Source organism: Bemisia tabaci, chromosome 8, assembly GCF_918797505.1.
Source record: "Bemisia tabaci chromosome 8, PGI_BMITA_v3".
In the NCBI taxonomy this organism is placed as follows: Eukaryota; Metazoa; Arthropoda; class Insecta; order Hemiptera; family Aleyrodidae; genus Bemisia; species Bemisia tabaci.
In genome coordinates this window covers 1,936,002-1,954,729 of record NC_092800.1, presented here as the reverse complement: position 1 = coordinate 1,954,729, position 18,728 = coordinate 1,936,002, and the positions used below count along the sequence as shown (strand labels likewise).

Genomic DNA, 18,728 nt, shown 5'->3' with positions numbered 1-18,728 from the left:
CTGGATGCAACTAAACGTGCTCATTGGATGTCTCGGTTGCATATTCAAATAATTGAAGGCGTTTTCGCCTCGCTAAGAGTTCAATAATATTGATGATGCGACACGCGCGCCAGGGCGAATCGTCAGCAGTGTGCTGCCGTGCTGGGGAGGAACGTCGCATGATCCTTTGGGCACTGCCGTATTTTCTTCAAGAAAAAGCTAATTTACCGGGAGGACTTTGAATATTTTTCTCCTAATTATTCAGACTATTTTGTTTGCAATTTAATCTTAAAAATCTGAAAATTTCAATGAAAAATATGAAAAAACATTCTCTTAAATATACGTTTTAATCAGGAAAGTTTGGCGACTCTCAAATGTTTCTTCGGCGTTTTAACATTTGCATGGCAGTTTTTTGCGCCAATGCAAGTATGTGGACATTTTAAGGAAAAATACTGTTAACTTGCTCTTCCAAATTTTTTCCAAATTTTTCTCGTGTAGTTTTGTTGTGAGGCAAAAAGTTACAACGGATCTGAGTTTTTCCCTGGAAATTTTAAAACCACCTTGGGCGACGCACACCAAAAAAAAAAAATAAATAAATAAATCTGAAGAATAACGTCTTAAACAACCAACAACTTGTACGGCGTTTTCTCCTTAGTATGGCAAAACAGGTGTGAAGATTTCAAAGGGTGGAATTCTGTAATATTCCGTTGATACAAAATTAATACAGAGTTGGTTGGCGTCTGCTCACTATTATCCGAAGCCTCTTTGTTTTGTTTAATCTTTCACGGGAACAACTCGGGGGCCAACGAACGCGTCGAGACAAAGAAAACTCGAGGAATTAAAGGTCGTGAGACTGGATGACTATGAAAAATTCACGCGCAGCGACACCGAAAACGCGGACTCGGCCAAATTTCTTTCTCCTCGCGTCCCCAGGGCATGTAATTACACTTGTCTATTCCCCACCCCATTCAACCCTTTCTTCGCTCACGCCTATGGTCCGCCTCCCCAGGGATACACCGGATACGTAGGTTTAAGTGAATGTCAAATGAATCACGGTTTCGCGACCGGAGTTGTCGGATTTTGGTAGGATCTCGACTTTTGAGCTTGATTGCATACATTAAAGCGCACAATTTGGCGTCATCGCCTGAATTTATGCTCACGTCGCTCTGAATGAGGCTCCGTCGAAAGAGGAAATGAGGTTACGTTACGTGCACCCTAAATATACGCTGAAATTATGCGTCATAATGCGCCACGTCGTTGTTTTGTACTCAAGGATCCATGCGTCTCTATTGCCTTACATTGGATTTCAAAATAGACGCAGTCTAAACGTTTTTACGTAGAAACACTAGAAACGTGTATATCAGTTTGCAGACTTCATGCACTGAAAAAAAAGATCGGTAGAATTTAACATTCCTTCACACTGTATTTCACACAGCATTAATTTAGAGTCAATTCCACCAGAAGAAAGGTAAAATTTACTATATACTGGTCCAGGTAAATACCCGTACCATTCCTCTGGCAGAATTGACTTGAAGATTGGTAGAATTCACCATTCCTTTGCGCTGTGTGAAATACAGCGTGAAGGAATAATAAATTCTATCAATCTTTTTTTCAGTGTAGAAACTTTTTTTTCAGTTTACAGACTTTATGTAACACTTTGTTTCTTAAAAAAAAAAAAAAAAAAATTCGCTACCTTTTGGCCGCATTCAAATCAAAAGGAATTATATATCCATTCTGACATGAGTCCTGATATCCGTAAGAATACAAGTATAACATGGATCATGCCACAACGAATACAGTTCTGTTTAATTTGAATGCGTCCATTTCTTGGAATCCCTGATATCTTCCCCTTTGCGAAGAATATTCTGTGAAGCTTTCAAGCAGTAGCGTTGGACTGTTCCTTTTAAATAAAATTTAAAAAAAGATTTATTTTTGAGTAATATGTATATTTTCCCTTAGAATGGTATGGTGCTAGGTAAGCATGAAGCACCTACAGTGTACTGAAAGATATAAAGAACCCGGAAACATCTATTGATCAAAGTTACAGAAATAGTTTGAACAAATTCAGGATTGAGTCGCCTTCAATTCGAGTGATACTTCCAGCATTACCGGAGAGTTAGTTTAGTTGCGTGACCTAACTTAACCCAACTTGACTATGTTACGATCGGTTCCTGAGCTGTGCGGCCGACTTGAATCATAAAACTCGGGCACACTTAATTACTGCGAGGACAAAATTTGTTTGAAATTAATTTTCATGTTTTATTTTTCACAAAGAAACTGTTATGGTGTTTTTCTTGAATTTTCTCCGTGAATTTTTGTTAATTTGCAGGTTTGGTAGATAAATCTTATCTCGGATCCTGTGCAATCGATTTTTCTGAAACTCGGTGTCAGAGGGTATACGTTATGACCGGATACTCGACTTTTTAGTCTAATTTTCAAAATTTAAGATAGCGGGCGTAGCCTAAAGTGGTATATTAGCTTTTCCAAAAGTATCTATCTTTGCGATTAAGACATGTATTTATTTTCTATTAATTTTCAAAATCAATTTACCGTCAGCAAATATAAAACTCGGTATTTGCCCGCTCTCCAACACGGATGTGTCAAAACCATTTTTCTTTTTCTTTTTTTTTGGGAGGGGGGAGGGGGGTTTGAATTGGCTTAACTCCAAAAGACGAAGCGTGGACTGACACATAGTAAAAAAAAGTCCTTATTCATAGTGTGGGTTACTTTTAGTTACGTTTTTGAGTCGGAGCAACCAAAAGGTCTTGGTTTATTGACCACATACTTGGTTAAACTGGTCGAAACCTTACTCTGCGTTTGTGAAAAAAAAGTTATTTTGGAAATTCAAAAAGAAAAATTCACACGGATGGCTAGAGCGCGAAACCAGGTATCTCTATCGCGGTGTTTTGACATTTCCACTTTCAATTTACTTGCTCAAAAAGAAACAAACTAACTTTATACGTTGAACTTTACACAGAATATATTGCTTACATGCAGAGTAGAAAAATCAAGAGGGTTTTCAAAAATAACGTAGACTGATATTCCAAAGAATAAATAAAGTACGACAGGAACCATCGACAGATACAATCGACATGTATTCCAAGATATTTGCATTTTATCAGACGAAATTTGCTTGAGATTACGTTTAACCTACTGATAGGACATTATTATACATCATAATACGCCTGGTAGTTGTCTGTTAATGCTCGACTCTGTGCTGCCGATGAGGTGTCGCTTAGATTCGGGAGTAAATTTTCAAAATAAGGCCCAATAACATCTCTCCTATCCTCGTCTGTGTCCACTACTACAAATACGACGAGCGGAACCAACACAAATTAAGAATAGAGCAAAGGAAAGAACGAGCGTTGATGACGGCGCAGAGATACAACTATTCGTGCTCGGTGGATGTCCGTGTTGCATTTGCAAAATTGAAGGCGCGCTGGCGTGAGGCATGAACTCGCAATAATCCGCTTTATGCTGCCGATGACGTGTCGTTCGGATTCGGGAGAACATTTTTCAAAATCGAGACCCGATTACGTTTCTCCTAACTTCGCCTGTGTTGACACTCGATTTTTTTTTTTTCAATTTGATTTCTGATGTATTTGTAAACCTACATCTAAAGCTCGTATGTATCGACCCCATAACTTCCTCAGAAGAGATGGTTCGACTGATTTGACCCGGTTTGGGATTTCTAGAGATAGTTCGGCGTATTTATGCTAAAAGGAACTAGAGACGTGTGGGAAAGCACTGAAAATAAATATGATAGAGTTCACCATACTCTGACACGACGATACGAGTAAGGTAGTTGACACTAGACCCTACGGTTGCATTTGCCATGTTATGGTGAATATCACCTGAGTTCTGGTTATTTTTACTGGAAAGTATCACTGCGCAAAAAATCAAGAAGACTTATAGTAGATATCACCATACTTTTTTTTCAGTGAGATGGGGTGTGCTCGTGCAAGCTGCATAAGAAACAATGTATAATTAGGTGGGGTTTCTCTTGGGAAAATGGAAAGAAGGGATTTTACATTAAATCCAAAGGGACCAAGCGCCGAAATATACTGACACATGAGCCGTGGGCATGTGACAAGAGCGTTATGGACAGGGCTCATGGGTTATCCGCGGATCGTTATCTCCGTCGTCGCCGCTGACGTCACTGGCGCCTTATAATCCCCATTCATTCTTACGGCCCTCCACCAACGAGCATTCCTTCTTTCTCACCCACCTTTGGTTCCTTTTAGCATAAATGGACGCATTTCTGTCAAACGGAACTATGTGCATGATGACGTGAGCTCTGTTATGCTTATATTTTTATGGGTCTCAGGGCTCATGTCTTAATGCACATAGTTCCGTTTGACAGAAATACGTCCAAATATGCGTCCAGTCATGAAACCGAATTTCTTGACATTCAATGTTTCTTCTTTTTTTCGATTGGATATCTGATTATTTCTTCTCGACGTATTTGCAGGCTTACATCTAAAGCCCGCACAACCCGTAGGGCACGTATATAGCAAGCTTCGAGGATTTGAGGGTTAACTCATGAGTTAGACTGTCAGGATTCCCCGGGTTAAAAATGTTGTATTAAGGAGAAACGGCGGTGCTGCGAAGGATATCCATTGCAGTTAAGCGGTTTTTAGTTAGAGAATTAAAGATGCGCTTAGTTCAGCACTAACGGGTGAGGGTAGATGGAATGGAACACTCCGGAGGAGAATAATATTAAGAATCCATGAACTTACCGACTACTTTGAGCTCTACAAATATACTAGCGGGTGGATGCGATGTCACTTGGCATTCGTAAAGCCCTGCATCCCTAATTTGAACATATTTAATTTGTAGCGTCCAATCCTGAAACACAAAACAAACACCATTTCATTCAGAGGCAATGTTGACAAGTGAGACTTCGAAATCACAATATTCCGTTTGTACTGCCGAAATAGACCGCTTGAAGGGGTGCATATTAAGGCATCCTGATAAACGTTTCCTCTTCAACACTTAACCAGATCTGCAGGCTTTTCTTGTGTGAAACTTGAAGGATTTAATGGAGGATATTCACATTTTAAGACATAAATTCAAAGTATATTACACACAAATACATAAATTACAGTATAATAAATCGTGATAAATAACTAGCTACAAATTACATAAATTAAAGACACGGTTTGTACTTGAAAAATTCACATGTCATCGTTTTCCTCACCAAAAACATAACTACATTTCAGTGTTGCCAAATTTTTCCTCGTTAATTACATTTTTACCTTGAGAGCCAAATCTATGCATAAAATTCCCAGAGCTATCCCTTCCGCGTCATCTTTCTTTCGGGCGGCAATAACTCCGGTGGAGCAATAAATTCAAGTATTTTCTTCTTTTTTTTTTAAAAAAAAAACCCCTGACTTTTTGCTGATTTCTGAGGGCTGATTTTTGAAGAAGACGAAGTTATAGAAGAAGAAGACGAGGGGAAAATGGAGGGATCCTGTTGGTGAAAGCAAGATGTTGCAATGGTCAAATGAAGTAAGTAGGTAATACACTAATTAACACAGCTCTCAAGATACTTTTCAGTTGATCCATAATTTTCCCCCATAGTCTATGATAACCACCCGCTTCAACTAGCAGAATCTGGACGTTTTCCCTTCGTTCTCTTTTTCTATAATTTTATCTACCAATTACAATAAACTACAGCTGACTGCGGGCTGATAATTGAAATTGATAGACGAGCCAAAAAAAATAATAAATGTGGGAATACTATTGGTGGAAGCGGGCGACTGCAATGATTTATAGATATAAGAATTGAATAATTGTAGCCCATGAGAGACCTTATACATAGTCCATCATCATAGAATAAAGAGACTAACGTCAACAGAAGCGAAAGCCCCCGCCATTTTCATGTCAACGAAGCATACCGAAAGGAGGCTGTTTCAATAAGTACTGTTTACGTTTGCGGTAGGTCGACGTTTTGGAGAGGCGAATAATAACGGATACATACGAATTAAGGAATTGAAAGAGTTTTCTTTTAACTTATTTATCGTTAAACCGAAGAAGTACTGTAAATTTGCTTAAAATTTAATGTTTTTTTCCACTTTTGTAGGTAAGCTCGAAATTGGTTTCAATCTGCGCAGAAAAATGTTAACATAGGTTCTTACGGAGCTTTCGCTTCTGTTGACGTAGTCTATTTATTCTATGCCATCATGATCTCCCTTATTAGTGACATAACCACCCGTTTCAACTAAAAGGATCGTTCTATTTTCCCTTCGTCCTCTTTTTCTATCACTTTGTCTATCAATTCCAATAATTAGTCCGCTGATGTTCGATCCATATCCATGGGTGAAATTTCCCTTTCCTTAAATTCCCCTCAAAATGTTTCTCCCTCACTCTGTAACGACCACCCGTTTCAACCGAGAAGATCACTCCATTTCCACTACGCTGTCTATTGCTTTGTCTATTAATTCCAACAATCAGCCCGCAAATATTATATTCAAATCCATGGATAAAATTGAAATTCCTTCCTAGCATTCATTGAGCCCTTCCTTCCGGGTGGTAATCCCTACGGGGGGAACCGTGTCCACGCTGTCTATAGCTTTGTCTATCAATTCTAATAATCAGCCGGCAAATGTTCTATCCAAATCCATGGATAAAATTAAAATTCCTTCCTAGCATTCATTGAGCCCTTCCTTCCGGGTGGCAATCCCGACGGGGGGAACCGTGTCCACGCTGTCTATAGCTTTGTCTATTAATTCTAATAATCAGCCGGCAAATGTTCTATCCAAATCCATGGATAAAATTGGAATTCCTTCCTTGCATTCATTGAGCCCTTCCTTCCGGGTGGAAATCCCGACGGGGGGAACCGTGTCTACGCTGTCGATCGCTTTGTCTATCAATCCCAATAATCAGCCCGCAAACTTTCTATCCAAATCCATGGATAAAATTGAAATTCCTTCCTAGCATTCATTGAGCCCTTCCTTCCGGGTGGCAACCCCGACGGGGGAGAGAGGGGCGGGTGACTTCTCCGGTTTTCACTATGCGGGGGCGTAATTGGATCGCCGGTGCACGTTCGGCCCGAAAACGAGGCGAAGTCGGTAACGAAACGCGAGACCGTTGGCAAACACACTGGCCCATAATCAACTCAGACCCCAATTGTCGCTCAGCCGGCCTAACTCGAGCCACGCTCCCACAGGCGAGCAGCGACGCAAAGTCGCTCGCGCCAAATCAACTCCTTGACACCGAATGTCACATGGGGAGAGTATAGACAATGGGCAAGTTGGTATTTTTGGAGGTTACACGGAGAAGAAAACCTCGTGCGTGGGACCCGAAGTTTAGGTCGTATGAATCTCTGATGTTTTCGGATTGAGCATCTGAACTCTTAAGGTCCAGCTGCTGAGGTTTGGATCACACATCTGAAACTTCAGTTCTTACATCTGAAGTACTTCGGTTTTCACATCCGAAAAACTTCGGTTCTCACATCCGAAAAACTTCGGTTCTCACATCCGGAAAACTTCGGTTCTCACATCCGGAAAACTTCGGATCTTCAATCGGAAGTACTTCAGATATAAGGACTGAAGTTTCAGATGTGTGATCCGAACCTCGAAAACTAGACCTGAAAGGTTCAGATGCTCAATCTGAAAACTTCGGGGATCCATATGACCTAAACTTCCGGTCTCACGCACGAGGTTATTTTCTCCGTGCATGGTAAAAAAAAGCGTCTTTAAGGATTAAGACTTTGAAACTGAGAAAATGTATGCGAAATCAAAGTTTGGTACGTGTTTCTATAATTTTCGATCATTTCTGAAACGACGGGTAATAAGAATTATGAAAATTAGTACCACTGGGTAATTTGAGTTCACAGGTTGGCAGCCTTTTTGGGCCCCACGAGCTACATGGCCTGATCAAGCCTAATCTCCAAGTTCTCGAGCTGTCCATTCTTTCCCTATAAAGGTACTCGAGTTAGGTCGTGGAGCTCGTATGACCCAAAATGGCAGCCGACCTATGAACTCAAATTGTCCACAATGGTTTATTATTACCATGACTGACGAGTGTCGAAGTGAAAACTTCGCTTGAAGATTTTTTCCAAAAATGTTGTCTGAAATTTAATAATATGCCACTTCGAAATTTCATTTAATACAGCTTTATGAGATTTCACAACTCTGCGCGTGGCTATCTCGCGTCGCGCTGCCTATGGGACCGTGGCCTAACATCCTCCCGAAGTAACTCGACATGTCCGGTCCGATCGCCGCACAGTGGATCAAGTCAAAAGGAAAGGTCAAATACAATTTTGAAACTTTAAACGTATATAACTCCACTTATACAAAACCTTGAGGTTCTAAAAGTGGTTCCGTTGGTTTTCTCCGTTTCCCCTCGAATTTAAAACGTGACAGAATTAACATCAAAAGGACTACGTGCAAAACGGGCCATTTGGGGCTCGGGGAGGATACCTTTGAGACTTGCCCTATTCATTCACCTAACAAAGCCCCATCTTTCCTCAAAGTTTCAAGCTCCCCAAAAATTTTGGGGAGATGCGGCGGGGGGTCAAAGTTAAAAACCGGCAAAATTTTCGCGAATTTATTACTCGAAAACCAAGAAGTTTTGGAAAACGCGGTTTAAACGAGCGTATTCAGCGTGACGAGAGCTTTCAGAAAATGTATAACATCATAGGGTTTTGTCAACTTCAGCTCGAGTTATCGCCTCCGAAGCGCCGGAACACTAAAAAAAGACCCCTTATTTTTTCACGTTTGGGCCGATTTAAAAAAAAGCCATTTTTTTATTTTGATGAAAAACTGATATGTTGTTCCTGACTCTCTGTAGCCCCTCTAGCTCTTTACCGCATGCTGGGGAAATGTTTTGGTCGCGAGTTATAAGAGCGGAATGGAGCGAAGGTCGGGAAAATCGGCTATTTTAAACTGCGCGCGGCGACGGATCAGGAGACATGTGGCAACAATGCGAGGTCGGCAGAGGAGTGTGATTCGCCGACCTGAGTGGGAGGGGACGTTTTCCCTCCGATCAACGCCGCGCGCGCAGTTTAAAATAGCCGATTTTCCCGACCCCGAAAACTTCATGGTTTTCGAGTAATAAATTCGCGAAAATTTTGCCGGTTTTTAACTTTGACCCCCCGCCGCATCTCCCCAAAATTTTTGGGGGGCTTGAAACTTTGAGGAAAGATGGGGCTTTGTTAGGTGAATGAATAGGGCAAGTCTCAAAGGTATCCTTCCCGAGCCCCAAATGGCCCGTTTTGCACGTAGTCCTTTGCAGTTTTCGTCAAATATTTCATGTCCAATCTCTCTTATTGACTCGATCCACTGTGCGCCCTCTTGATTCTGGATGACCCTCCAGTCGATATGCGCTGCGAGGGCACTCGATTCATTACCGCGCTTTTCGTTTGATTACAGCCCAAAATTGGACGTATTTATGCTAAAAGGCACTATATGCATAGGGTTTGCGAGAGACATAGTCCTTTTTGGCATAAATACTTTCAATGTATGGCTTTTCCTTGAGATGAATCCAAGTTTCAAAGTTCGCTTCCGCGTATCCTCATTTCGATATCCAATCGATCATGAAATCAAACACGTCTCTGGATACATCCAAGAGTTGTCGTACATTTTTTTAACATCAGTGCTGTTACCACAGCATCTTCTTTTCGGTGTTCATTTTTAAAAATGAGACCCAACCACCATCATCATGGCTTGAAATATTCATAAAATAATTTCATCACAAAGATAATAAAAATCACCGAAGTGTCCAAGATGTAACGTTTGGTAGTTTCCTACGTAGAGATAAAGTATGACAGTCTGAAATGCCGCAAACTGGCGTATGAATTTCTGCAGTTTCACCACTGATATAAAGATACTCCAAATTTGGCAATATTTCAATGTTCATACGGCAATTTTCCTCAGGACGGCAGTGCGCCTAGGTGAAGATTTGAGAGGCTCAATCACGCACGTAGCTCTGCGGAGAAAAAGAAAGCCCACAACCATCTTCCATCTCGACCCCATGGGGAAGGGGGGAAGGGGGGGAAAGAGTGGGAGGGGGAGGAGGTGCTGAAGCTGTCGAACACGACACGGTTGTCGGGAGCCCAATTGATTCCGATCCTCTTCACCGAGAGCTGCGGCCAGAACCGACCATGGGTCAAAAGCGTTGCCGTCCATTGGCCGAATCCCACAGAATACAGGGTGCGATACGAAAAAGTACACTGGAAAAAAAAAACACATTGGATCTAGAATCCAGACTTTTGAAAACATTGACAAGAAAAAATACTCTTGATTCAATCGGATTTTTGCTTGAATCAAAACGAAATCCGCTTAAATTAAGAGGCTTGGTTCTTGATTTAAGCTAGATTCTGATTGAATCAAGAGTACTTTTTCTTGTTGATGTTTTTAAGAGTCTGGACTCTAGATCCAATGTGTTTTTTTTTCCAGTGTATCGTCAATGAATATTCTTGATCGAATTTGAACACAGCAAAGCACAAAAACACGTGTTCAACAGAGACGAGGCGTATATAATCGATTATCGATATCTCCCAATTTGAAGCTGTGGTATAGAATCGATTATTTAGGTGTTCGGTTGAACACCCTGTTAATCAATCTTTTTCCATTACGTTTAAATGACAGATCAATCGATACCTGGCTATATTGCGCGATATATTGATCTATGTTTTTAGAGGGACGGATCTTCCGCACACATTTTTGGCTCCCCTGAAAGTTTCGGCGATTTGTAATATTCGGATTCGTTCATATGATATTCGAGGTGGATACTTTCTTTTGGAACATCCTGTATATGACCTGAAACCAAGAACTATATTCGTAGTCGTTTATTAAACAGTCGTTTTCTTTATGAGTGCCCGTTAGGTGTTCTAGAAACGTTTTGAATATTTGTTCCTGTAGTTTTCAAATACTCTAAATCAATTGCGAATAAGCTTCTCTGAAAATCTGGAAGAAATATTCTCACAAGTTCCCGAGGAAATTTGGATTATATCTGAGGAAATTTGGCAATGTCCGAAAGCCCATACGAAATAGTACCTTGGTACAGCAGCATTGGAGCGACATACCACTCGCAATCTGCCTTGACGCGCGCGTCACTCTATCACTATCGTTGAAGTTGTTAGCGAAATAAAAACGCCTTGAAGTACTTGGATATGCAACACGGTCATCCAAGAAACATTATTAGTTGCATGCAGCGCCGTGAGAGAGTAAACGCCTCACATCGCGTCGAGCTTGAGTTCAGTGAACAGTGAACACTAACCTAGAAGAACTGACATAAGGCATGATGTTCAGCCCATTCATGAACTTTTTATTTTAAACAGCATGAATAACAATTTTTTCGTGCGATTTTACGTATTCAGCCACGATACACATTGTGGGCCGGCACTATCGATCTTTGGGATTTGATGCTGAATGGGTTCTACTCTTAGGGGTTAGGTTTAACTCAAGGAAAGTTTTCACATAAATACCAGCAAAACATTTCGGCTAAACACTCAGCCTTCTTCAGTTGGACAAAAAAGTGAAACATTTTAAAAAACCAAAAACTTAGTACTTGGCTAGCTGTACCTTATAAAGCGAAAAAAATGTTGTTGTTGAAAATTAACAAAATTTTTCTCGCTTTAAAAAGTACAGCCAAGTACTAAATTTTTGGTATTTTAAAATGTTTCACTGTTTTTGTCCAACTGGAGAAGGCCGAGTTTAAGCCGAGACCTTTTAGTGGTATTTATGTGAAAATTAGTCTTGTTACCCGCTCTTTAAATTGTTATTATTGCATATCTTGTCACGGGTCGCGGAGCATTAAATAGACCTCTGACGTAAGGCGTATCTCAATTTTCACGGAAGCCCGTAGGTCCACCTGACCCCATTTTATGCGATTTATGTGGAAATAGAGATACGTCCTTGCTTCAGAGGAGCGACGATACCTGACATACCTCAGCGTGCTGTGGAAATCGCGGAGCGTGCTCGGAAATTCTAAAAAAATGTCCCAAAATACAGAAATTAGCAATTGATGGATCAACTACCGATCTTTTTCCGAAGTGCTTGGGGCACTCCTTGAGGAAATACGCTGGAAAATAAAGTCATCGCCATCTCAACTATATACTTCTAGCGGGTTTTGGCGCCAGCTCTAAGAGTAGTTGCACTAGCTAGAAGGGTAAAGGCACCAGCCAGCGGTATACTTAATTCAACCACATATCGACGGTGTAAGTCGGCAATATCACATAACTCCTTTGCGGTGTCTGAAAATCTCCGCCTCTATGATATTTTTTTAGAGGAGAGCAAATTGACATCATTCCTTGAAGTTTTTGCAGAATTTTCTTCGCATAGAGAAGAAAAATCACCGGACTTTTAAAGAATAGCCGTTGAGTAGATTTCCGTTTAAAAAATAAAGTGTGATAAGAAGTCTGCGACGAAGCAAATCGATTTATGTGATTGCCAACTTACACCGTCGATATGCTGACTGTGAGGGTATCAGCTAGAGGTATGCTGCCGTGCTAAGGAAGAACGCCGTATGAACATTCAAGAGTTGCCAAATTTTCTTCGATAAAATGTTTGTTTTCTAGGAAAGTTATGAATATGTTTCATTGAAATTTTTAAGAGCTTAAGGTGAAATTGCGAACAAAATCATCTGATAATTTGGAAGGAAAATATTCTTAAGTTTACCAGGAAATTCGAGTTATATCAATTAATTTTCAGCAACGCGGCCACACCTAAAGGTTCATACGACGTTTTTCCTTAGCACGGCTGTATGGTTGATCCAACCACACTTTCAGCTGACTTATAACCATACCTCTGGCTTGTGCAACTACTCTAACATCTGGCGCTAAATCAGCTAGAAGTACAGTTGGGATTGTGATACTTTTTTTCCGTGTAACTCTCATTTTCCACGAGCGAAAATTTCAGATACATCCTTTCGGGGGTGGTAATTTGGCAAGAATGAAATGTAGTTCCACTCCGGTGGTGGAGATCGGCAACAGGGGAGGAATCGGAACGGCGGAGCGATACGGGGTCACGAGTATCGGGATCGGGAGCGGTGTTTGTGTCTACCTATCGGGGTATCCGATCTCGTGTCGCCTGCCAAGAAGTGAGAACTACCCTCGTCCCGCTTCCCACCCCCGACCCCTCCCCCCGCGGGCGTAGCATCCCGCCCCATCTCCACGTCCAATAAGTCCCTGCGTGTGCCCAGCATATTTAAATACCCCGGCTTATCACCACCCTCCCCCTCACCCCCCCCCCATAGCCCTCCTGCCTAGGGCAACAGGAGTCTCTGTCCCGTGTTTTTCGCTTCGATTATTCCACCGGTTTTGCCGATTTTCGTCGGAATTTTCTCAATTCAATACAAAGGCTGTAGAAGCCTCAATACAAGATCGAATTCCGAATCAATGGACCAGCAGACAAGGTACAAATTTAAACATTCCTATACATGTACCTTACCTGGAATTTCACGTAAAACACGATTCGCGCAATAAATATGCCTGAAATCAATTCGTAATTGCACGTATTTCTGCTAAATGGAACCAAAGACTTCTGGGAAAGAAGAGGTGTTCTTGTTAGTTGAGGGCCGTAAGAATGAATGGGAATTAAAAAGCGCTATGTAGTGACGTCAGTGGCGACAAAACCGCCGCCGCGGTCCTTCGTGGTCCTCTTTCACTCATGAGCCCTGTCCACAACGCTCTTTTGCCATGCCCATGGCTCATGAGTGCTGCATACGGTTGGCGTTTAGTACCGTTTGACAGAATGTAAAATCCAGCTCTTCCATTTCTCTAAAGGAAATCACACCCACTTTTACAATGTTTCTTATTTAGCTTTCTAGAGCTTATGGTATAGATTTGACTGAGAGGAGTGGGAGGGGGTTATTTAGTTCTCCGTTGAAAGACTTGAAAGAAAATTCGGCAGCGTGAAACTGAGTGGAGCTAATTATGGTTAAATCTGTCCAAATGTAAACAATAAGGAGCGAACTCGAGGAAAGGATCTGCTGAAGGAACGACTATAAATACCGCCCTAAATGTAAACCACTTGGGACCATCATGAGGGAAAGTAGCTGTTTAAGGAACAACGCACAGTGGACCGAGTCAATGGAGGAGGCTAGACATAATGTGGAAACTTTCAAAGCTCAAAATTTCGTGAATACAAAACGCTCAGGTTTTAAAGTGGTTCCATTGGTTGCTCGGCACCGGCACCCAGTAACGAAGAAATGTGTTGAGAATACCGTAAGGACCAAGGAAATGGGAAACAATTCCGATGAATAGAAATGTCGTCAGTTAAGTTGACGGTTGCTTACTTTCGGTTTGCAAAGCGAGCGTTCGCTACTATCCACATTGAAAACATCAGTCTCATGAGCGTATCGTAAAAAAACTACTTATCAGTTATGATTTGCGACTTAATTGTGGTTGTGATTTCTGTGTGACTAAAAATTAGAGTGTTAGAGGGTTTGAAAGTATTAAAAGACTTATCTAAGCTCGTGTTCTTGCTTCTGAGAGAGTCTGATGTTTTCATGTGAATAGTAGTGACGCGAAAACGCCTGCAAACCGAAAGTAAACAGCCGTCAGCTGACGACACCTCTACTAATACTGCGACAACATGCGGATGTGTACCTCCGAGGAATTGCTTACCGTCTCAAGAAAGTCGACACTGCAGAAATTGTTGCTGATGATAACGTTGAGGGACATTTCGACAACGATTTTTTGTCCGCACACCTGGTTCTTCTAGTATAGTTTATGTCCACGCGTTTTTTCGGCAGGGGAGTTCGTGCCGTAGTTACCTTAATTTATTTTTCGAGGAAAGCTCCATACTTTTAAAGGATGCCTTTCATTCGTAAAATGTTGGAGCGGCTTCGATTTCGTTTGATACTGTCCAACACCTCTGTTGTGAAATAGTTACTTGAGGCGTCGTGGCACGCTGCGGCGCGGCGGGCGGCTGGCCAATTCCCAACGCGCAATGGCGCCTACAAACCTAAGGGGATACTTCAAGCATTGCGCAATGCGTAAAGTATCCCCTTAGGTTTGTAGGCGTTAGTGCGCGTGTCGCGCCGATAGCACGCCGCTCCGTTTTGTGTTATGGCTCATAATATTTAAAATCGCGGAGTCGGTGTTTCTCAGTTCATGATTCAATCAAGCTATAGAAAAAACAGCAATAGCAGCACATATTTGGGAAGAAAAACACGACATAGATTTTGAACCTCAATTACTGAAGGAAGAAAATAATATCAATAGACTGACATGTTGGGAAAATATATTTATCCAAAAAAAAAAAAAAATACCGCCGGACGAATGTAGAATTTCTGCCACCCAACACATTATTTAAGTTGTTTCGAACATCTGGTAACAGGGACAACAAAGAAAGGCCCAGCAAGCGCCGCATATCTGAAGATAATACCAGTCGCGCCCCTGATGATGATCCAACGGATCGAAACGCGCGTCGGATGGTTTCAAATTTTCTCTAACTAGTGAGTTTTTAAATTTTATTTTAACCGTTTGACCTAGTCTGGTATACTTTTTAAAATAATGGAGATGTTGCATGTGTGAGGGATTTGCAATTTGACCGTTGATTCTTATGTAAAAGTTTGCGAGAAACACGATGGTGCCACTGGTTTTCTCTGAAATCATTTCCCAAGCTCAAAAAAAGCTCTCAAAGTGAGGCCAAAATGGAGGGGATATCCCACCCTACCCTGAGAGTCCCCCTCTACATCAAAACGAGCTCTCCATGCATAGATAGGGAGCAAATACATTAGCAGGGTTGCCGTGTTTTCAGTTTTGGAGTTCCCAAATGAAGTGGCAACCCTGCTAATGTATTTGCTCCCTATCTTTTGCATGGAGAGCTCGTTTTGATGTAGAGGGGGACTCTCAGGGTAGGGTGGGATATCCCCTCCATTTTGGCCTCACTTCGAGAGCTTTTTTTGAGCTTGGGAGATGATTTCAGAGGAAACCAGTGGCACCATCGTGTTTCTCGCGAACTTTTACATAAGAATCAATAGTCAAATCGCAAATCCCTCACACATGCAACATCTCCATTGATGATAAAAAATTACAGCTTTAGTCAAAAAATGTGTGTCCAGCCTCTACCACCGATTAGTCTACTGTACGACGATGAATACGGCTCTTACACGATCGTTATTTCTCTGCGACAATAACGACATTGAAATTTCTCTCGGGTGGGAGATAACCCGATTTGTGGCCGGGCGAATCTGGTGGAACCGGGTTCCAGGGCCCCAGGAACCCAGGAACCCACCTCAAAGTGCCGCGGCCGCAGTGTGGTGGCTGTGGCGACAAAATTATCTCGCAACTATAAATCTCGGCGACTAATGTCTCCCGTTTTCTATCACCGGGCCATTCAGTCGCATCCGCAGCCTTGCAGTCGCGAATGCAATCCGAGAGGCTTTGTCGGGTGATTCGGGCTCGTGTGGAGGAGGGGGTGATGGGCGGAGAAGGGGGGGGGGAGGTGGAACAAAACCAGGGGGCCAAGACGACAAAGGCAAAGACGGCAAGATAAGACGCTGGATCCTCAACGCGAGGTGGGCGAATCAAGGCTGCCGGGTTGCTAAACAGGGATCGGAATTGCTACATTTCGTGGTAATGTAAGTGGATTGCATTTTGTGAAAAGGAACCAAAAGCATTACAATATTGCTAAGCTTGTGCAGCTCCTTTTGTCTTGGAAGGAACGCCTGATTATCTCTAATCAGTTTCTATTTTACTCGCTAGAAACTGTAAATTTAGGACACTACTTACCATGTAAATTTCATATTCTTCAGCAAATAAAACGTTATACCGAAATGAGTGAGGTTGCACAATCTTGGCAACATTGCAATGCTCCTGGTTTCTTTTTGCAAAATGCAATCCAAGTTTCTATTTGGATTACATAAATAGACACTTGGATTGCATTTTGCAAAAAGGAACCACTATTTCTGGCCCATTTTAGAAACAACATGCATGCCATTTGTTCCCCTATGCGGATATGTGCTTCTATGGGTGCGACAGAGATGGTGGTGTTCTTTACTGCAGAATGTAATCCGTTTCTGCCATGCCAAGGAAGAACACAGTATGAGTCATAAGGCGATGCCATATTTATTTCGACAAAAACAAATTTACTAAGAAAACATTGATGTAATATTATCCAGATTTACCAGAGAATATATTACGCAAGTTAATCTAAACTATCTGAGAATAATGCAAAGAGAAATATGCACAACTTTCCTCAAAAATACTTTTTCAATCGGGGAAATTTGGCAAGTCTCGAGTGTACATACGGCGCTCTTCTTTAGCATGGCAGATTTGGACCGCATTTGCGTGCGTATTTACATGGCGGCTGGTTATTTAAATAGATAGACAAAGCTATAGACGAAGAATACGAAAGGAAAATGGAGCGATCCTATTGATAGAGCGAGTGGTTGCAATCGACAAAAGAAGTAAGCTATGACTAACTGACGGCTACCTAAGAGGGGATCATATAGCTAGTCCCTGATTTTTTCCCCTTTAGTCCATATCTACCTCCCCTATCCACCAATAGGATAGCTCCATTACCTCTTTGTCCATTACTCTGTCTATCAAGTTCAATAATCAGCCCGCTTAAGTCTTATCATGATTTTGATCTTCACTCGTTATGCGAGTGTCTAATCAACATTTTTTGAAGCATTCGGAGAATTTGCTCGCGTTAAAAGTTCCTTCAAAATGCATCGACGCAACTACCATGCCCTAGGAGTTCGAATAGTTATCTCACAGACTATGTACCTCCTAAACGCAATTGGACCGATTTTAAAAGAGACGCAACGCAATAAGTCGCATTTTGCGAAAAATATATTGAGAGTAGTTTTGAATTTAATTAGTTGTAAAGTCTCTCCTATAAAAAATTCAATTTCGAGAAAGCGTATTTTGAACCTGAAAATGATCGTTAAACGTCCTTATTGACAAAAATTTCACACCTCTTCTTTTCAGTTCAAACTTGATGCGATCTAGTGCGTTTCTGTTGAACTCGGTCTATATTTGCACGTATTTATGCTAAAAGGAACTATGTCGCACACGGTCCCCATGTACATAGTTCTTTTTAGCATAAATACATCATTTGTCATGTCAGCAAAAAGAGCAGGAAAGACCAAACTTTCTAAAACGAGTTTTCTTCAATATTCTACTGAAATTGGACGCATTTCTGATCAACGGAAATATGTGCATTCATACATGAGCCCTGAGATCTGTAAGGATATATGCATAACAGGGCTCACGTCATAATGTACATAGTTCCGTTTGGCAGAAATACATCCAATTATTTCAATGAACTGCGAAATTTTCCTTGCGAGCAAATTACAATGAGGGTTGTCGGAGAATCGCAAGTGCGCAGAAATCGACATCATTACCACAAAACGTTTATCTCGAAACAGAGAAACACAGTTTTTTGTTTGTTTTTTTCGTTCCAATTTTGGCACTAAAAGGCGGTTTCCCGCGGAGATAGCGACAAACCTCTTATCCTTAAGGTGCTGTTTGACCCGGTAATAAAACATTCCGGTTGAATCCAGCTGGCGCTAATTGGCGCAACCACCGGCTTCCGGCTTGACAATCGCGCGCTGCATTCTAAACGTGTGTCACAAACGCCCCTTAATTTGAAGCCAACGGATCTGGTTCCTTGGTCGGCTGTTGGAAACTAGGATACTCCTCGTTGAAAACCGCTGTCGAGCTAAATAACTAATTGGGAGAGAAACTTACGGACCGCAAGAGGTCCCACTTAAAAACGAGTGGCACAGCGGACCATGCTTGCTCTTTTACTGTTTTTCTTGGAAAATATCTTAATTTCAGCTCGTAA

General features: G+C 41.6%; 1 protein-coding gene across 3 annotated transcripts in view; it reads right to left on the bottom strand.

Annotated features, from left to right (window-relative positions):
• The window catches only part of LOC109030447 (limbic system-associated membrane protein), a 688,975-nt gene that overhangs the window by 145,803 nt on the left and 524,444 nt on the right, over positions 1–18,728 (bottom strand). For all 3 annotated transcript variants that reach the window (XM_072303110.1, XM_072303109.1, XM_072303108.1), the window contains one exon: positions 4,719–4,827. In XM_072303110.1, coding sequence (XP_072159211.1) covers positions 4,719–4,827 — 109 coding nt within the window. The remainder of the gene's footprint in view (positions 1–4,718; positions 4,828–18,728) is intronic.